This window comes from Scyliorhinus torazame, chromosome 3 (genome assembly GCF_047496885.1).
Source record: "Scyliorhinus torazame isolate Kashiwa2021f chromosome 3, sScyTor2.1, whole genome shotgun sequence".
Lineage (NCBI taxonomy): Eukaryota > Metazoa > Chordata > Chondrichthyes > Carcharhiniformes > Scyliorhinidae > Scyliorhinus > Scyliorhinus torazame.
In genome coordinates, this window is record NC_092709.1 from 227,750,028 (window position 1) to 227,771,075 (window position 21,048).

Here is a 21,048-nt window from a genome sequence, read left to right on the forward strand (position 1 = left end):
AACTGTCCATATCCATTTGCACTCTCCTTTTGTCCTCTGCACAGCTTACGGTTCTATCTACCATTATATTATCAGCAGAAGTAGAGATATTATTCTTAGCTCCTTCCAAGCCATTAGTGTAGATTGTAAATAATGGTGGTTCACTGACCCTGGCAGCACCCCAATAACAATTGCTAACTTGAAAATACTATGTTTATCCCTGCTCTCATACTGTTAAACAATTCTCTATCTATGCAAATATATTACTCCTAAACTAATGAGCTCTATTCTTGCGCAATATCCATTTATGTAGTACTTTGTTAAATGCCTTCTTGAAATTAAAATATACATCCTCTTGGGGCAGCACGGTGGCACAGTGTTTAGCACTGCTGCCTACCGTGCTGAGAACCCGAGTTCGATCCCAGCCCCAGGTCACTGTCGGTGTGGTTTGCGCATTCTCCCCATGTCTGTGTGGGTTTCACCCCCACAATCCAAAGATGTGTAAGGTAGGTGGATTGGGCACATTAAATTGCCCATTAATTGGAAAAAAAATAATTGGGTCCTCTGGTTCATTTGCCCTGCTGGTTACATCTTAAAAATCCCAAGATTCGTCAAACACTCATTTCCTTTCATAAAACCACAAAGGCCTTATTAGCACCTTAATAATCACTTTGTACATCAGAACTTGAATATTGCTGAAAAAAAAAGAAACAGAGGGTGCTCTTTCCAAGAGCCGGTGCAGACCCGATGGGCCGAATGGCCTCCTTCTGCACTGTAAATTCTATGAATTCTATGATATTGCTCCAGCTGCTGTTCATTAGGATAAAATCAGGGCAGCCAAATTTCAAACAAATCACAACAATTTATACCACAATAGGAAAGGGATGCTGACTGAATGGCAAGTTAGGGTAGGCTGTGGCATAGTGACAATGTCAATGGACTAATAAATTCAGTGGTCTGGGAAAGCAGGTTCAAATCCCAAGGCACTTGGTGGAATTCAAATTGAATTAATAGCTAGTCTCGGTGATCATGAAACCATTGTCGATTGTGGCAAAAAAAAAATCATTTAGTTCACGAATGTCTTTTGGGGCTGGAATCTGCCATCCTTACCTGGTATGGCCTGCAGGTGACTCCAGACCCACAGCAATATTGATTCTTAACTGCCCTCGGAAATGGCCTAGCAAGCCACTCAGTTGTATTGAACCAATAAAAAATCAACAAAGAAGAATCATCTGGCAATGACTTTGGCATATTAAACCCTGTCAACCCAGCAAAGTACTTCATAGTGACATCTAGGGGCTTGGATTAGTCAAGCCCAACATTAGTCATACCCACCGAACCATATCTTATAATATTCCTGACAAAATAATCACCTTCCATGGTCATGTTCTAACCAACCAGCAGGATGGACCTACCAGAAGTGGCAGCACAGTCAGGAAGAAGTTGCCCTGGGAGTCCTCAACATTGCCTGTGGACCCCATGACGTCTCATAACATCAAGTCAAACATGGAAACTTCCTACTGATTACCACCTGCTGCCCTCCCTCAGCTGATGAATCAGCATTCCACCATCTTGAACATCGTGTGGAGGAAGCACCTAGGGTGCCAAGGGCACAAGAATATACTCCAGGTAGGGAACTTCAATGGTCATCTCCAGGAGTGACTCTGACTGTGCACTGAACGACATAGCGGTTAGACCGGGTCTGTGGCAGGTGGCGAGGGAACCAATACGAGGAAAAATCCTACTTAACCTCCTCCTTCCCTGACCAGTCTACCTGTCACAGATGTATCTGTCCATGACAGTATTGATAGGAGTAACCACCCACAAGTTCTTGTGGAGACAAAGCCCTGTATTCGCACGGAGGATACCCATCATCATGTTGTGTGGCATGACAACTGTACTAAACGGGATAGATTTTGAACAGATCTAGCACCTCAAAACTGGGCATCCATGAAGGGCCATGGGTCATCAGAAACATATTTTAATAATTACAATCTGTAATCTCATGGTTCTGCATATCATCCACTTTATCAATAAGTTGGGGGAAATCAACCTTGGTCCAATAAAAAGTATGTAGGAGGGCATATCTGGAGCAGCACCAGATATACTTAAAAATAAGATGTCAACTTGGTGAAACTGCAAGACAGGGCTACTTCCATGTCAAACAGCAGACGTAGTAAGCAACAGATAGAGCCAAGCGATCGATCCAAGCTTTGTAGTCCTGCCAGTTTCAGTCATCAATGGTTTTCACCTTCAGGGATCACTCACTAACGAGTAGGATTTCCCACTTAAACTCCATGTCACTTATCACGGGTTATGGGAGTCCTTGCGTGGCTGATCAGCACAATCCTAGAGCCGCATCTCCAACCACACACTTGGCAGGTGTTTCCGGGAGGTGGGATTGGTCCTTGGACTCGAGATCAGGTTCCTCCAAGTAGGTCTCTGCTGAGTTAGTTTCTCCTAGGTGTTGACGATGGTGTTTCATTTCTTGAAGTAAGCCTTCAAAGGGTCTTTGAAGTGCTTCCTTTTTCCTCCTCTTGTTCAGGAGCCTTCCTTGAGCTGGGCGAAGAAGATTTGCTTTGGCAGTCGGGACTCTGGCATCCTAAGCACCTGGCTGGACCAGCTGAATTGGTTTTAGATAATCATGGTCTTGATGCTGGCGCTCTTGGTTCCTTCTGGTTTAGCTCAGTGGGCTAGACAGCTGGTTTGTGATGCAGAACAAGGCCAGCAGCGTAGGTTCAATTCCCATACCAGCTGAGAATTCTGAATTCTCCGTGTACCTGAACAGGAGCCAGAGTGTGGCGACTAGGGGCTTTTCACAGTAACTTCATTATAATGTTAATGTAAGCCTACTTGTGACAATAAAGGTTATTTATTTATTTTACATGTCAGTACGCCGGTCCTACCAGCTGATGCAGGGAATCAGTGTTGATGGTACCTCTTTAGAGCCTTGAGATGGCTTCTGTATGCATTTCAAGTTTCTGAGCCATACAAAAGAATTGGGAGGACAACTGCCTTGTACATCAGGATCTTAGCATCAGCACGGATGTCGTGGTCATCGAACATTCTCATCCAAAGGTGGTGCTTGCGGATTGGATACAATGTTGGATCTCCTCATTATGAGGGGTGACTCCTAGGTGGGGAAATGTTCCACGTTTGGGAGAGTTTCTCAGTTGATCTTGATGGAGGGAGTGACCAGATCTTGCCTTGGGGCGAGTTGGTAAAAGACTTGAATATCAAGGTTGAGGCTGAGACTGATTCTTCAGTATGCTTCCGTGACAGTGTCAAGCATGGCTTGCAGATTCTTTTCCAAGTGGAGATGCACCACATACTGAAGTTCCACAAGCGATGTCAGTGTCATTGAGGTCAAAATGTTTTCTGTCGATCCTGTAGACCATGTCCATTCCACTGGGAAGCTCGTTCTTGACACGGTCGAAGATGGTGGCGATGAAGATTGGAGAAATGGGTGGGGGCGATTGACTCGGCTCATCTCGATAACGAAGGTTTGTCATATTTCCATTGGTGAAGACTATTACCAACATCTTGTCGTGGAGGAGTCCGAGGACGTTAATGAATTTCTCTGGACAGCTCGTGTTTGACTGGGTTTTTCATAGCACTTCCCGATTTACTGAGTCAAAAGCCTTGGTCAGATTGATGAAGGCTATATAGAGTGGTTGATAGTGCTCCAGGCATTTAATTGAAGTCGTTGAGCAGTGAAAATCATGTCTATTGGTCCACGGTTTGGTCGGAAGCCACACTGGCTTTCCAGAAAGGTTTCTTCAGAGACTGGGAGAAGGCGGCTCGCGAGGATGTGGGCGATGGAGTGTAGGGAGATTCCTCGGTTGTTCCTACGGTCTGTTTCGTCTCCTTTCTTGAACATGGTGGCGATGACGACATCCCCAAGGTCGGCAGGGATTTCTTCTCTGTCCCAGATTTTCAGGAGGAGCTGATGGAGATGACGGGTGTTCTCTCCTCCTTCAAGTTTGAAACTCTCTGCTGTAATCCCGTCCAATCCTGCAGCTTTCCTATCCTTCATGTATTTAATAGCGGCTTCGACTTCATCTACGTTTGGTGGGGATCTAAGATCATCTTTGATTGGGAGTTGGGGGATTTCCTCAAAAACATCCTCATCTATGGCTGTAATACAGTTTAGGAGTTCTATGAAGTGCACTCTCCATCAAAGGCTGTTGCTTCCTCGGTCTCTCAAAACAATTCCATCTTTACTCCACACCGGTTTGAGGCAGAGGGCGTTGAATCCTTATATAGCTTTGGTGGCACTGGAAAAGCCCCAGGTGTTGTGCTTGTCGGCGAGAAGTTGCAGCTCCTTAGCTTTCTCATTCAACCATTAGTTCTCGATTTCCCTAGTTCTTTGTACCTCCGCCTTTGCTGATGATAAGCTCTTCTCTTTGTTTGCTGGTTATGTAGCTTTGCAAGGCGCGGAGAGCTTTTCAATTCTTGTCAATGAGGTATTGGATGGTGTGGTCGTTCTCATCAAACCAGTCTTGGTGTTTCCTGGTCTTGTAGCCAATGGTTTCTTCACAGCTCGAGATGATGGCTGCCTTCAGTTCTTTCCAGTTTTCTTCCACTCCCAATACATCATTGGCATGTTTTGGGGATTTTGGTGAAGGCATTGTTGGAAGTTTGCTTGCATGCTTGGCTGTTGAAACTGCTTAACGCTGATCTTTTTTCCAAGCCATTTCTTCATCTTAATCTGCTTCTGATGGAAATTTATGGATATGGAGGAGATGAGCCGGTGGTCTGTACAGCAGTCACCTGCATTGGTCATCAATTTGGTGGGGAGGCCATTCTTTTGGTCTCAGGATTGGACGATAACATAGTTGATCATTTCCAGTGCTTTGATTGTAGATGTCTCCAGGAAGTCTTAAACTTGTCTTTTTGGTGGAACAATGTGTTGGTGATGACAAGTTGGTTTTACGCGCATTTGGTGAGCAGAATCCCATTGGAGTCCCAACTCCTTCCTTTCCAATGGTGTCCTTCCACAGTTGGGAGTCCTTTCCAACTCTCGACATTGAAAGTCCTCAAGGAGGATGATCTTGTCTTCCTCAGGAATGCTGGAGAGCACGGTGCCTGGGGTGGAATAGAAACCTTCTTTGGACTCATCATTGGCATCAAGGGTTGGGGAAAAAGCACTCACGACTATTTCCTGCTGGCTCTTGACAAGTTGTAGATGTCATGGGACATTCGATGATGCCGACAGAGAGCTCAGATAGTTGATTGAAGAGTTTGTCCTGGATGGGGAATACAATTCAATGCGTCCTGGAATGCTCCTTGGGTTTTCCTCTTCTGAAGGTGCAACCACTGCCTTATTCCTTCAGCTGCCCTTCGCCTGCTCTTTGGGTCTCTAGCAGGGCAATGACGCCAATGCTAAAGTGCCAGAGTTCATGGGCAACAAGGGCAGTTACCTGTCTCGATCGATGGTTTGCTCATTATCCATGGGGTTTCTTACATTCCAGGTTCCATACATGGGCAAAAGAGGTCAACTCAAGAAGTGAGGGCATTTCCCCAAGACGGCATTTGACTTGGTGTGACAGCAAGGAGCCCCAGCGAAACTGGAACAAATGGGAATCGGGGGAAAGATTCTCCATTGGTTGGAGTACCACCTAGCACAAAGGAAGATAGTTGCGGTTCTTGGGAGGTCAAATCATCTCAGTCCAGGACATTGCTGCAAAGAGTTCTTCAGTGCATGGTCCATCACAGTTGCTACATCAATTACCTTCCTTCCTTCGCAAGGTTAGAAGTGGGGATGTTTAGCACTATTCGTGACTCCTCAGATACTTGAAGTAGTCATGACCATATACAGCAAGACCTGAACAACATTCAAGCTTGGGCTAATAAGTGGCAAGTAACATTCATGCCACACAAGAAAACTTCCAAGAGAGTCTAACTATTGCCCCATTACATTCAATGGCTTTCCCACCACTGAGTTCCACACTGGGTGTTTACCATCAACCAGAAACTGAAATGGACCTGCTATAGAAATACTGTGGATATAAGAGCAAGTCACAGTTTGAGAATTCTGTGGCGAGTAATTCACCTCCTGACTCCCCAAAGTCTGTTCATCATGTATAAGGCACAAGTCATGAGTGTGATGGAATACTTAACTGGAAAGTGCAGCTCCAACAACACTCTAGAAGCTTAACGCCATCTAGGACAAAGCAGCCTGGTTGATCCACCATCTTCTCACTTCCTTCACCACTGACGCACAGCGGCAGCAGTCATGTATACCATCTACAAGATGCAGTACTGCAAATCATCACGGCTTTTTAGATAGCATCTTCCAAACCCACAACCTCTACTACCTACAAGGTCAACATGGAAACACCTCTACCTGCAAGTTCGCCTCCAAGCCACATGCCATCCTGACTTAGAACTATATCGCCATTCTTTCACTGCCGCTGGATCAAAATCCTTTAGCTCCCTTCCTAACAGCTCTGTGTATACCTACACCATATGTCCTGCAGCAGTTCAAGGTAATTACGGATAGACTAGCGCTAGCCAATGACGGCCAAATCCTACGAAAGAATAAAGTCAACTCATTGTTGCTTTCTCCATGGCAACACCTCAGACAAAGAAATATAGGCTGTGCATGCTTCAGGTCAATTAAAAGTAAGTGCAAGGTCAGAACATATTCCTTTTGTTTGCAAAGAAAAGGTCCCTGCATAGGAATGTAAGCGCCTTCTTGCAGGCTTAAATTTATTTAAATTTAGAGTACCCAATTCATTTTTTCCAATTATGGGGCAATTTAGCGTGGCCAATCCACCTAGCCTACGCATCTTTGGGTTGTGGGGGCGAAACCCACGCAAACACGGGGAGAATGTGCAAACTCCACACGGACAGTGACCCAGAGCCGGGATCGAACCTGGAACCTCGGCGGCATGAAGCAGCAGGGCTAACCCACTGCACCACCGTGCTGCCCTCTTGCAGGCTTAAATGAGTCATAAGACATAGAAACAGAATTAGGCCACTCGGCCTATCGAGTCTGCTCCGCCATTCAATCATGGCTGATATTTTTCTCATCCTCATTCTCCCCATAACCCCTGATCCCCTTATTAATCAAGAACCTATCTATCTCCATCTTAAAGACACTCAGTGATTTGGCCTCCACAGCCTTCTGCAGCAAAGAGTTCCACAGATTCACCACCCTCTGGCTGAAGAAATTCCTCCTCATCTCTGTTTTAAAGGATCGTCCCTTTAAGTCTGAGATTTTGTCCCCTGGTTCTAGTTTTTCCTACAAGTGGAAACATCCTCCCAACGCCCACTCTATCCAGGCCTCGCAGTATCCTGTGAGTTTCAATAAGATCCCCCCTCATCCTTCTAAACTCGAACGAGTGCAGGCCCAGAGTCCTCAACCGTTCCTCAAACAAGCTGTTCATTCCAGGGATCATTCTTGTGAACCTCCTCTGGACCCTTCCCGAGGCCAGCACATGTTTCCTTAGACACGGGGCCCAAAACTGTTCATAATACTCCTAATGGGGTATGACCACAGCCTTTTACAGCCTCAGAAGTACATCCCTAGTCTTGTATTCTAGCCCTCTTGACATGAATGCTAACATTGCATTTGCCTTCCTAACTGCTGACTGAACCTGCACGTTACGTGAGCAAGTACTCCCAAGTCCCTTTGTGCTTCTGATTTCCTAAGCATTTCCCCATTTTGAAAATAGTCTATGCCTAAATTCCTCCTCCCAAACTGCATAACCTCACACTTTTCCACATTGTATTTCATCTGCCACTTCATTGCCCACTCTCCTAGCCTGTCCAAATCCTTCTGCAGCCCCCTTGCTTCCTCAATACTACCTGTCCCTCTACAGATCTTTGTATCACCTGCAAACTTAACAGTGCCTACAGTTCCTTCTTCCAGATCATTAATGTATATTGTGAAAAGCTGTGGTTCCAGCACCGACCCCTGAGGCACACCACTAGTCACTGGCTGCCATCCTGAAAAAGACCCCTTTATCCCCACTCTCTGCCTTCTGCCTGTCAGCCAATCCTCAATCCATACCAGGATCTACCCTTAACACCAAGGGTTCTTAACTTATTTAACAATCCCCTATGCGGCACCTTGTCAAAGGCCTTCTGGAAATCTAAATAAATCATGTCCACTGGTTCTCCTTTGTCTAACTTCCTTGTTACCTCCTCAACGAACTCTTAACAGATTTGTCAGACATGACCTTCCTTTGACAAAGCAGTGCTGACTCAGTCCTATTTTATCATGTACTTGCAAGTACTCCGCGATGTCATCTTTAATAACGGACTCTAAAATCTTACCAATGACCGAAGTCAGGCTAACCAGCCTATAATTTCTCGTCTTCTGCCTCCCATCTTCTTAAACAGTGGTATTACATTATGAGCTCAACAGATTATCTTAAATTGGTTGCTAGTGTTGCTATTATCAGGGCAGCATAGTGGCGCAGTGGTTAGCATTGCTGCCTCACGGCGCCGAGGTCCCAGGTTCGTTCCGGCTCTGGGTCACTGTCCGTGTGGAGTTTGCACAGGTTTCGCCCCCACAACCCAAAGATGTGCACAGTAGGTGGATTGGCCACTCTAAATTGCCCCTAAATTGGAAAAAATCATTGGGTACTCAAAAAAAAAATTTAAAGTGTTGCTATTAGCATCAGCAAGTGCTGCCAGATCATTAAATCTAATAGCAGACGTTTTGTTTTGGATTTTGCAATGTGGCCTGGTTGAATACGGTCTGTGCTCTACCCATTATGAATAGCCGGAGGAACATGTTGCTTGATTCAATCAGCCAATCACTGGAATGTACGGCCTAAGCGCCAAGCATCACACCTGACGCATAACATCGCTCACTTGTGTGGTAAGTCGAATTTTTGACATGAAGACAACATCCTATTAAGGGAAAATACCATTTGAGTCACAAACAGAATGCATCAAAGCTATCGTGCATATCAATGGCTTTTCTGATTCGATAATTGTTTGCTGTGTGTTGTGCGAACTCTCCATTGAATGCCACTTTCGGTCCCGAAAAGTACCCAGTCTACCTCAAATCCAGGAAGGCAAAATGAACAATAGATCAAGCAAGCTGTTTGACACTATGCAGTGAGTGCCTTGTAACGGGGAAAGAAAAAGACCAACTCTTCTGTTATTCCATCCTGTTCTGCTGTCCTTGTCCAACCCATCCATCTAAATTTTAATGAACGGTCATCAACCTGAAATTCTGTTCCTCTCTCCACAGATGGTGCCCAATCTGAATATTTCCAGCATTTTCTATTTGAAAATTAGATGTTAGTCGTGGCTCAGTGGTTGCACGCAGAGTTGAGACAGAAGCTTGTGGGCTCAAGCCCAGAAATCTAGGCCATTACTCCGGTGCAGTTTGGAATTGCAATATTTTGGATGAGAAGATAAGCTACAGCCCCCTCTACCCTTTCATGCAATTGGAAAAGATCCCAGGGCATTATTTCCAAGAGCAGTGCAATTCTCCTTGTTGGCCTGCGCAATGTGTCCTGCACCAAACAACTGATCATTATCACAGTGCTATTTGTAGGAACTTGCTGTGTGCATAGTGGCTATCATTCAAATTACACTGCACAGTGCCTTTTACTTCAAAAGCACTTCATCAGCTGTAAAGCACTTTAGGATGTCCCGAGGTCATGTAAGGCCTTTGGCTAATTTGTATTTTCATAGCACATTCACAGAAACAATGTGATTGTGCCCAACTGAACCATTTTTGTGATGTTGATCAGCACAGGGCAGCATGGTAGCATAGTGATTAGCACAGTTGCTTCGCAGCTCCAGGGTCCCAGGTTCGATTCCCGGCTGGGTCACTGTCTGTGCGGAGTCTGCACGTTCCCCCAGTGTCTGCGTGGGTTTCCTCCGGGTGCTCCGGTTTCCTCCCACAGTCCAAATGTGCACGGGTTAGGTGGATTGGCCATGCTAAATTGTCCTTAGTGTCCAAAAAGGGTAACTGGGGGTTACTGGGATAGGGTAGATACGTGGGCTTGAGTAAGGTGCTCTTTGTAAGGGCCGGTGCAGACTCGATGGGCCGAATGGCCTCCTTCTTCACTGTAAATTCTATGATTCTATGATTGAGGAATAAATATTAGTCAGTCTACGGAGGATAATTTCCTAGTTCTACCAAAAAGGACCATAGGTCCACCCGAGTGGGCAGGGTCTGAGTTTAAAGTCCAATCCAACAGACTGCACCCCTGGCAGTGCAGCACTAAAGTGTTAGACTACATTTTTGTGCTCAAGTTCTAGAACGGGACTTGAACACACAATCTTCTGACTTACAGGTGAGTGTGCTACCACCTGAGCCACACATAAAGATGAAAGAAAACAAATTAAGCTTTACTGGACGATTGTACACACAGCATTGACTGTGGGAGCGGTTTGCTGTTTGCACACACAGCATTGACTGTGGGAGCTGTGTGCTGATTGTACACACAGCATTGACTGTGGGAGCGGTGTGCTGATTGTACACACAGCATTGACTGTGGGAGCGGTGTGCTGATTGTACACACAGCATTGACTGTGGGAGCGGTGTGCTGATTGTACACACAGCATTGACTGTGGGAGCGGTGTGCTGATTGTGCACACAGCATTGACTGTGGGAGCGGTGTGCTGATTGTACACACAGCATTGACTGTGGGAGCGGTGTGCTGATTGTGCACACAGCATTGACTGTGGGAGCGGTGTGCTGATTGTGTACACAGCATTGACTGTGGGAGTTGTGTGCTGATTGTACACACAGCATTGACTGTGGGAGCGGTGTGCTGATTGTACACACAGCATTGACTGTGGGAGCGGTGTGCTGATTGTACACACAGCATTGACTGTGGGAGCGGTGTGCTGATTGTGCACACAGCATTGACTGTGGGAGCGGTGTGCTGATTGTGTACACAGCATTGACTGTGGGAGCTGTGTGCTGATTGTACACACCGCATTGACTGTGGGAGCTGTGTGCTGATTGTACACACCGCATTGACTGTGGGAGCGGTGTGCTGATTGTACACACAGCATTGACTGTGGGAGCGGTGTGCTGATTGTGCACACCGCATTGACTGTGGGAGTTGTGTGCTGATTGTACACACAGCATTGACTGTGGGAGCGGTATGCTCCCTCTGCGTCCAATAACACACAGCATTGACTGATGGGAGCTGTGTGCTCCCTCTGCGTCCAATTAAAACGTAAATATCTATTTTGATTTCACCATTTGAAGTTGGTATATATGAATGTTTAAGCACTTTTGAACTCGTATAAAATATTCAGCGTGTATTGGATGCATTCATAGAAGCAGAGAAAATAAGAGCAAGGGGAGGTCATTCGGCCCTTTGAGCCAGCTCCACCATTCATTATCCAACGCAATAGCCTAATCCGGCCTCCTGTCCATATCCTTTGACCCCCATTCGCCCCAAGTGTTCTATCGAACTGCTTCTTGAAAACATAGTGTTTTGGCCTCACCTGCTTCCTGTGTTAGAGAATTCCACAGGCTCACCGCTCTCTGAGTAAAGGAATTTCTCCTCATCTCAGTCCTAAATGGTCTATCCCATAGCCTCAGACATTGACCCCTGGTTCCAGACATCCCCACCATCGGTGACATCCTTCTTGCATCTACTCTATCTAGTCCTGTTACAATTTTATAGGTTTCTATGAGATTCTCCCTCATTCTTCTGAACTCCAGTGAATACAATCCAAACCAACTCAATCTCTCCTCATACATCCGTCCTGCCAAACTTTGTTGCACTCCCTATAGAGCAAAAACATCCTTCCTCAGATAAGGAAACCAAAACTACACATAATATTCCAGATGTGGCCATACCAGGGTCATGTATAATTGCAGCAAGACCACGCTGCTCCTGTACTCGAATCCTCTCACTAGGAATGTCAACATACCATTTGGCTTCTTTATCACCTGCTATTCCTACGTGCTTACCTTCAGCAACTGGTGTACGAGGACACCCAGGTCTCATTGCAATCCACCTCTCCTAATTTATGGCCATTCAAATAGTCTGCCTCCCATTTTTGCTCCCAAAGTGGATAACCTCATATCTGCCATTCATTTACTCACTCATTCAACTTGTCCAAATCACACTGAAGGATATCTGCATCCTCCTCACATCTTACCTTCCCACAGGGTCATGGTTAGTGAACATGCCCAATTTTAATCCTGTGGCCCAAAGAGATGACAGAGGGCTACTCATGTGGTCCACTCACCAGGCTAGGTTGCCTATCACAGTTCTAGAACCTTAGGAACTTATGACAGCCCATTTAGCCTAGCTTGCCTGTATTGGCTCTTAGAAAAAACAATTGTGCACATCCCTGCTTTTTGTCCGTAACCCTCACCCTATCTTTTCAGGTAAAGAATTCCAGATTTCAATAACTGGAGTGAAGCATCTTTCCTTTTGATCATTCTACAATCCATAACCTCAAGTTATTGACCCACTCGCCAGGGGGAACATTTGGAACATTCCTCCCCTCTCCCTCCTCCTTCCCCCCCCCCCGCCCCCCGTCCCGTCCCCATCCCCCCGTCTACTCTTTGAAATATTGAAAACACATCCCAACCTTTTCTGTTCAAAGGAGAACATTCCTAACTTTTTTAACCTCCCTTCATAACTGAATTACCTCACTCTTGGTCACATTCAGGTAAATCTCCATTTTCCTTCTGCTGCCTCTGCATCCAATATAACTTCTCACATTAGTCCTCTCAAAGTGCATCACTTCCCACTTTGCCACATAGAACTCAATACATCTGCTCTTTTCACCATATTGTCTTGGTTATCTATCCTCGTCATTATCTAATATCTTGCCAAATTTGGTATTAACTGCAAATTTTATAATGCTTAGTACCCAGAACCTCTATTTATAAACTTTCAACCACCTTATCAGCTTTCCCTGCCAATTGGTGACATGGACACAAAAGTGTCTCTTTGTTTATCTTTTCTTTTCAGAATCATGCCATTTATAGAATCCCTACAGTGCCATTCAGCCCATCGAGTCTGCACAATCTTTTGAAAGAGCACCCTACCTTGGCCCAATTCCCCTGCCCTATCCCTGCAACCCCACCTAGCCTCTGGACCTTAGGGGCAATTCAATCCACTTAACCTGCACATTTTTGGACTGTGGGAGGAAACCAGAGCAAACCCACACAGACATGGGGAGAATGTACAAACTCCACACAGTCACCCGAGGTTGGTATTGAACCCGGGTCCCTGGCACTGTGAGGCAGCAGTGCTACCCACTGCGCCGCCCACTCATATGAAGAGCCATTCATTTTTTAAAAATAAATTTAGAGTACCCAATTATTTTTTTTTCCAATTAAGGGGCAATTTAGCGTGGCCAATCCACCTAACCTGCACATCTTTGGGTTGTGGGGGTGAAACCCACACAAACATGGGGAGAATGTGCAAACTCCACACGACAGTGACCCAGGGCCGGGATTCAGTACCGTAGGCAGCAGTGCTAACCACTACAAAGAACAAAGAAAAGTACAGTACAGGAACAGGCCCTTCGGCCCTCCAAGCCCAAGCCGACCATGCTGCTCGTCGAAACTAAAATCTTCTACACTTCCTGGGTCCGTATCCCTCTATTCCCTTACTACGCTACGTGCCGCCCGATGAAGAGCCATTCATAATGTAACTTCTCACATTAGTCCTCTCAAAGTGCATCACTTCCCACTTTGCCATATAGAACTCAATACATCTGCTCTTTTCACCATATTGTCTTGGTTATCTATCCTCGTCATTATCTAATATCTTGCCAAATTTGGTATTAACTGCAAATTTTATAATGCTGCTCCCGACATAAGAAACACTCGAGTCTAGATCATAAATTAAAATTGTAAAGGCTAATAGGCCAAAAACTAATCCCCTCCCAATATGAAAACATCCTTTGTTTCTGGTCATTATGCCAATTTTGTATCTACGCCACTCTTGCCTTAATTTAGTTGAATGCCTTCTAAAAGTTTATATATGTAACATTCAGTGCACTACCGTGATAAACCTTCTCTGATACCTCAACAAATTCAATCAAGTTAGTTAGGCACAATTTGCCTCTAACTAATCCATGTTGACTCTCCTTAATTAACCCATGCCTTGCCAAATGAAAATGTTGCCCTTGATAATGGATTCCAATAACTTCCCCACCTCTGATGTCAGGCTGGCAGGCCTGTTGTTTCCTGGTTTTACCCTTTCCCCAATCTTGAATAGTAGTATAACATTAGAAATCCTTCGGTCCTCTAGTCCTACTTCTGAATCCAATGTGTAGTGAAAGATTGCGACCAATGCATTTGCTATTCCTACCTTTGCTTCTTTCAACATCCTAGAATGCATTCTCTTCGTACCAAATGACTTCCAAATTTCAGCAATGCTAATCTTAGCTGGTACATCTTCTATTATACTGCCCATAACTTCCCTCTCCTCTTAGTGTAACCTTGACAACACTCATTTTCTTGAGATACAATGTACTCATTTAATGCTATTCGCCATATTCTCCGTCTCTACATGAAAATTTCCTTTGGGAATAGGCCCAAAGCTTTCCCTAACATTAAGCAATTAACACTGGCAAAATAGTGAAAACCACCTTAGATTACTTAGATGTTCCAATTGTAGGGCAGCATGAGAAACGATGAGATAAGTTCAGAGACAAAAGTAGTTAAATGGTAATTAAAATTATTTGCCTGGGGTGCCCTGGTCAGAATACAGATCCTAGTTGAATGCAGTTACCCCATCCTCCATGTGGTTTCATAACTGGAAGATCTGCAATTGGCATGATCTTTTCAGCCCCTCTCTTAAGACAATGGCTTGCACCACGGTGGTTAACTGGCGAGCATTGTCTAATGGGTCTCAAGAGCTTTACCCCGGCATGTCTCTGCATTTGCAACGGAGGAAGACAGTGAACCGAGAAGGAGCACAATTCACTGAACTAAGGATATTGAACCGATCTCACCAAGCTTTTGACCAGACGCCAGTGAATTGTTCACCTTCTCGGTCCACTGTCTTCCTCCGTAGCAAATGCAGAGACATGCCGGGGTAGAGCTCCTGAGACCCATTAAATGATGCTTGTCAGTTAACCACCGTGGTGCAAGCCACTGTCTCACGAGACAGAAAGCTGCCACAAGTCCTATTTGCTCCATCAGGCTACTTTTGTTAGCGGTCTATTTAAGCTGCGAGAGAAAATTAGCTGCCTTCCAACGCTGCTTACTGTGATCTCCTCTTTCCGTGATAACACAATGGGTAAAATCAGATATGATTGGGCAACATTGGAACCCTTTAGAGATCTGGAGTGGGCTGAAACAGGGTTGTGTCCTGGCACCAACACTCATAATCTTCTCTTTGATGCTGTAATATGCCAGTTACCTTCAGAGGATGTCTACTTACATGCCAGAACTGTGGAAAGCTGTTCAGCCTTGCTCACCCGAGATCTAAGACAAAGGGGCACCAAGTCCTCATCAGAGTTGTTCTACACTGATAATGCCGCACTACATTCCATAACGAGGAATACCTTCAGCAGCAAATGGACAGACTCTCTCACACTTGTGGAGAATTTGGTTTTACTATCAGCATCAGGAAGACAAATAACATGGTCCAAGATGTTACTATGTGGTCATCTATCAGCATTGACAATGTACGCTGGGGGGGAATTGGGTTGGTGATAGCTTCGCATATTTAGATTCCACTATCACCACATGTCACTAGCAATCGGTCACTTGATGCTGAAATCAACACATGTCACTATTGTGCCAAAGCTGAATAAGTGCAACAACTTCACACTGCGTATCTTCCAAGGTTGTATCCTAAACACACTCCTCTACAGTGGTGAAACAAGGACAACGAAAAGTGAACAGTTTGCACCTTCGCTATCTCAAACATATTCTTGGCATCTCCTGGCAGTTATCTTGGTCACCAATTCTGATGCTCTGGAGTTTGTTAATTCCATCAGCATATATCTTAAAGATCTTAAAGTAAGGGAGCACTTAGGAGGCAGTGATCATAATATGGTCGAATTCAATCTCCAATTTGAAAGAAAGAAGGTAGAATCAGATGTAAAGGTGTTACAGTTAAATAAAGGTAACTACAGGGGCATGAGGGAGGAACTGACGAAAATCGACTGGGAGCAGACCCTAGTGGGAAAGACAGTAGAACAGCAATGGCAGGAGTTTCTGGGAGTAATTGAGGACACAGTACAGAGGTTCATCCCAAAGAAAAGAAAGGTTATCAGAGGGGGGATTAGGCAGCCATGGCTGACAAAGGAAGTTAGGGAATGCATCAAAGCAAAAGAGAAAGCCTATAATGTGGCAAAGAGTAGTGGGAAGTCAGAAGATTGGGAAGGCTACAAAAACAAACAGAGGATAACAAAGAGAGAGATAAGGAAAGAGAGGGTCAAATTTGAAGGTAGGCTAGCCAGTAACATTAGGAATGATAGTAAAAGTTTCTTTAAATACATTAAAAACAAACGGGAGGCAAAAGTTGACATTGGGCCGCTCCAAAGTGACGCTGGTAATTTTGTGATGGGAGACAAGGAAATAGCTGAGGAACTGAATAAGTACTTTGCGTCAGTCTTCACAGTCTTCACAGTAGAAGACATGAGTAATATCCCAACAATTCCGGAGAGTCAGGGGACAGAGTTGAATATGGTAGCCATCACAAAGGAGAAAGTGCTAGAGAAACTAAGAGGTCTAAAAATTGACAAATCTCCGGGCCCAGATGGGCTACATCCTAGAGTTCTAAAGGAGATAGCTGAAGAAATAGTGGAGGCGTTGGTGATGAAGTTTCAACAGTCACTGGAGTCAGGGAAAGTACCAGAGGATTGGAAAATCGCTGTTGTAACCCCCCTGTTCAAGAAGGGAACAAGGAAAAAGATGGAAAATTATAGGCCAATTAGCCTAACCTCGGTTGTTGGCAAGATTCTAGAATCCATTGTTAAGGATGAGATTTCTAAATTCTTGGAAGTGCAGGGTCGGATTAGGACAAGTCAGCATGGATTTAGTAAGGGGAGGTCGTGCCTTCTCTTTATATATTAACGATCTAGATGACAGGACTGAGGGCATTCTGGCTAAGTTTGCCGATGATACGAAGATAGGTGGAGGGGCAGGTAGTATGGAGGAGGTGGGGAGGCTTCAGAAAGATTTAGACAGTTTAGGAGAGTGGTCCAAGAAATGGCTGATGAAATTCAACGTGGGCAAGTGCGAGGTCTTGCACTTTGGAAAAAAGAATAGAGGCGTGGACTATTTTCTAAACGGTGACAAAATTCATAATGCTGAAGTGCAAAGGGACTTGGGAGTCCTAGTCCAGGATTCTCTAAAGGTAAACTTGCAGGTTGAGTCCGTAATTAAGAAAGCAAATGCAATGTTGTCATTCATCTCAAGAGGCTTGGAATATAAAAGCAGGGATGTACTTCTGAAGCTTTATAAAGCATTAGTTAGGCCCCATTTAGGATACTGTGAGCAATTTTGGGCCCCACACCTCAGGAAGGACATACTGGCACTGGAGCGGGTCCAGCGGAGATTCACACGGATGATCCCAGGAATGGTAGGCCTAACATACGATGAACGTCTGAGGATCCTGGGATTATATTCATTGGAGTTTAGGAGGTTGAGGGGAGATCTAATAGAAACTTACAAGATAATGAATGGCTTAGATAGGGTGGATGTAGGGAAGTTGTTTCCATTAGCAGGGGAGACTAGGACCCAGGGGCACAGCCTTAGAATAAAAGGGAGTCACTTTAGAACAGAGATGAGGAGAAATGTCTTCAGCCAGAGAGTGGTGGGTCTGTGGAATTCATTGCCACAGAGGGCGGTGGAGGCCGGGATGTTGAGTGTCTTTAAGACAGAAGTTGATAAATTCTTGATTTCTCGAGGAATTAAGGGCTATGGAGAGAGAGCGGGTAAATGGAGTTGAAATCAGCCATGATTGAATGGTGGAGTGGACTCGATGGGCCGAATGGCCTTACTTCCACTCCTATGTCTTATGGTCTTATATTAATTGCTAAGCCAATAATCTGTGTGTTGGCCAGCCACATTCATCAGATGGATGACACGCTAGGTAGCAGTGACACAGTGGTAAGCACCGCTGCCTCACAGCACCAGGGATCCGGGTTGAACTTTGGCCCTGGGTGACTGAAATTTGCATGTTCTCCCAGTGTCTGCGTGGATTTTCTCTCGGTGCTCTGGTTTCCTCCCACAGTCCAAAGATGTGCAAGTTAGGTGGGGTTACAGTGAGAAGGTGGAGAGTGGGTCTAGGTAGGGTGCTGTTTGAGAGGGTTGGTGCAGACTTGATAGCCCGAATGGCCTCCTTATGCACTGTAGGGATTTTATCAATACCGCATACCCAAAGCCTTCGGTATGGTAAACTGGCCACTGGGATCATGACTTCCTGGGCATCCATATTTCTGCTACAAGGACACCTGCGAGCAAGCTATAAAGATAGCAAGCAGACACTGACAACTGGGCGGCAGTTGCTGACAGCTGAGATTTCTGGAGGCTGATTATTTGGAAGGATACTGGGCAAGCAGAAACAAATAGTTCAGCTGGTCGAGAAGAGGGCACAGAGAAAACAGAAGCCAGCAAACCATGCACCTTTTCAGCCCAGTTCCCAAGTAGGGCTCCATGGCACAATCACCAACTCATGAGACAGAATGCTGCCACCCAGAAAAGTTATTTGTTTTGAGAGATCACTTTTGTTAGCAAAAACACACCAGAGCAAGTATCAGCCAAGGCTCAATGTACACATTCTTACCTCGGATTTTTTCAGTTGTGGGTTCAAGACCCACTCCAATCATTTTACACAATCTAATCTGAAACTTCATTAGCACTTCTCTCAGGTGCTGTCCTTTGGATGAGATGTTTAAACATGTGGAGATACATGGCACAATGAACTGGGTTCTCTCAATGTCTTTACCAATATTTTCCTTCAACCGACAATGAAACAGATGATCTCATCCTGATCTTATTGCTGTGCATAGGACCTTGCTGTGTGCCAACTGACTGCCATATTTCCTACATAACAGTAGTTAACAGAAAATACTGGACAATCGCAGCAGGTCTGGTAGCACCTGTGGAGAGAGGAGGGAGCTAACGATTCGAGTCTGGATTACTCTTTGTCAAAGCTTACACTGAGTTACTTCACTGGCTGGTTTGGAATGTCTTCAGGCAGAGAAAGGTGTTGTATCTGTGCAAATTCTTTCTTCTGAACCCAGTATCTTTATCACAATTGGACAATTCGGCTACCCAGATAAAGGATAGATTTAGGGATGCAAATTTAAAGAGTGACAAATGGGTCATCCTAACAGAAACGCTTCTTCAGAAGCCAAATATTCCTTTCCAGCAGCCACACGCCCCAATTGAGAATCAGCACCAGGCCCTTATCCTGCCAAATAATGCAACCAGAGGCTCGATGCGCACGCGCACTCTGCAGCAGCGCCGCGGTAACGCGCATGAACACCCAACACCCATCCCTCCGCCTCACAAACATCTCATTCGAAGAAAACTGTCGGCCAAGGCCGTCTTCAACGACTAGTTTTTTTTTTTAATGGCCCCATTTCTCCCATTAATAAATGTAATCCGGCGTTCGCAAAGAGCACGCAACCTCCCCCCCCCCCCCCCCCCGGTCTCTCCATCCAGCTCGCGCGCGGGCGCTCGCGCCCAACGGCTTCTCCCCGGCCAGCGCGCGCGCTCTGCCAGGGCGTGATGGTGGGAGCAGCAAACACCGGCCGCCGAAACACCAGGCAACATCGCCGACACCGTCTCCGAGACAACCAAACAACTATACCTTTGGTAAACATGTGTCAACCCAAGTTTCTCCTTCCCCGTCCGTCCCCCCGTCCCCCTCCATCAACCCAGAATATTTTCAGATACCACCCCCCCCCCCCCCCCCTCATACCGCAGAGGCGGCCGTTGCTAATGTTTTTTGAACCGTCTCCTAAACAATGATCCTGAAAAGAGGCGGTCAAAAAAATACTAACCATCGCTCCGTTTGATTTCGACATAAATCCCGATTTGGACTTTCCCAAAATTGACAGCCATAGTTTATCCGCTACCATTCGTCGCACGGTTGGTAGAAATATATTTAATCGTAGATTTTCTTTCTTTCCCCTTCAAGTTTACCGACACTTCCTCGTTATTCGCTCTCCACAGTTACCGGGCAGTCAGAGACAAGAGCAACGCCAGCACTACTGCGCATGCCCAGTCACCTCCCCTCAACCAGCGCCTCATCAGTATAAAGACAAAGTGGTTCCTTCTCCTCCATCTTCTGATTTAATGCTCACCGACAATAAAAATAGCCCGACTCGAATTCAGTTCCCGTTCCATTTAAAGAAACGGTGGGGCAAGCTCTTTTTTAAAAAAAAAATACTGTGACTGCTCGGCAATAAAGCACATTTTCTGTAGGGTCAAGAGGGAAGCTCCAATGTCAGGAGACATAAGGATTGCACAAAGGAAGATGAAGATGTTAGTGGTTGCTGCAGGTCCATCAACCCCAGGGCATTGTTTCAGGAGTTCCTCAAATCAGCACCCTACGTTCAATAGGAAACTAGATGATAAGGTGAATCGCAAAAAGTCAGTATGCAAGGCACAGCAAGTAATTAGTGAGGTAATTTGAATGTTGGCCTTCAAATGAGATGGAGTATACAGTAGGGTGAAGTCTTACAACTGCTGTATAGGATATTTCTAAAACCATAACTACAATTGGTTACGGTGGGATACATTTGCATTGGAAGCAGTTCAGAAGTTCACTGGGCTAATTCCAGGGATGAAGAATTTGCCTTATGAGGAAAAGTGGAGAAAGTTGGGCCTCTTCTATTCATTGAAGTTTAAAAGGATGAGAAGTGATCTTATTGAAACATAATATTCTGAGGAGGTTTAACAGGGTAGATGCTGAGATGTTGTTTCCCCTTGTGGGGAATCTAAAAATATGGAGCAATATTTAAAAATAAGGGATCTCATATTTAAGATGAGAATTTCTTAGAGTATTAAGTTTTTTGGAAATCTACCCAGACAGCAGTGGAGGCTGGGTCATTGGATATATTCAAGACTGAATTGGATAGATTTTTGAACTACCCAAGTGATTCAATGTAAAGCGGAGTTAAGGCCACAATCAT

The 21,048-nt window shown here is 45.2% G+C and overlaps 1 protein-coding gene across 5 annotated transcripts in view; it reads right to left on the reverse strand.

Moving 5' to 3' along the window:
* kif2a (kinesin family member 2a) overlaps positions 1-20,128 on the reverse strand; it is a 245,521-nt gene extending 225,393 nt beyond the window's left edge. For 2 of the 5 annotated variants that reach the window (XM_072496970.1, XM_072496967.1), the window contains exon 1: positions 19,915-20,128. In XM_072496970.1, the coding sequence (XP_072353071.1) occupies positions 19,915-19,975 (61 nt within the window). In that variant the 5' untranslated portion in view covers positions 19,976-20,128. Of the gene's footprint in view, positions 1-18,689; positions 19,253-19,914 lie in introns of those variants that run through there. The other 3 variants (XM_072496971.1, XM_072496966.1, XM_072496969.1) reach the window with 3 other exon arrangements.
* Positions 20,129-21,048: the final 920 nt, after the last annotated feature.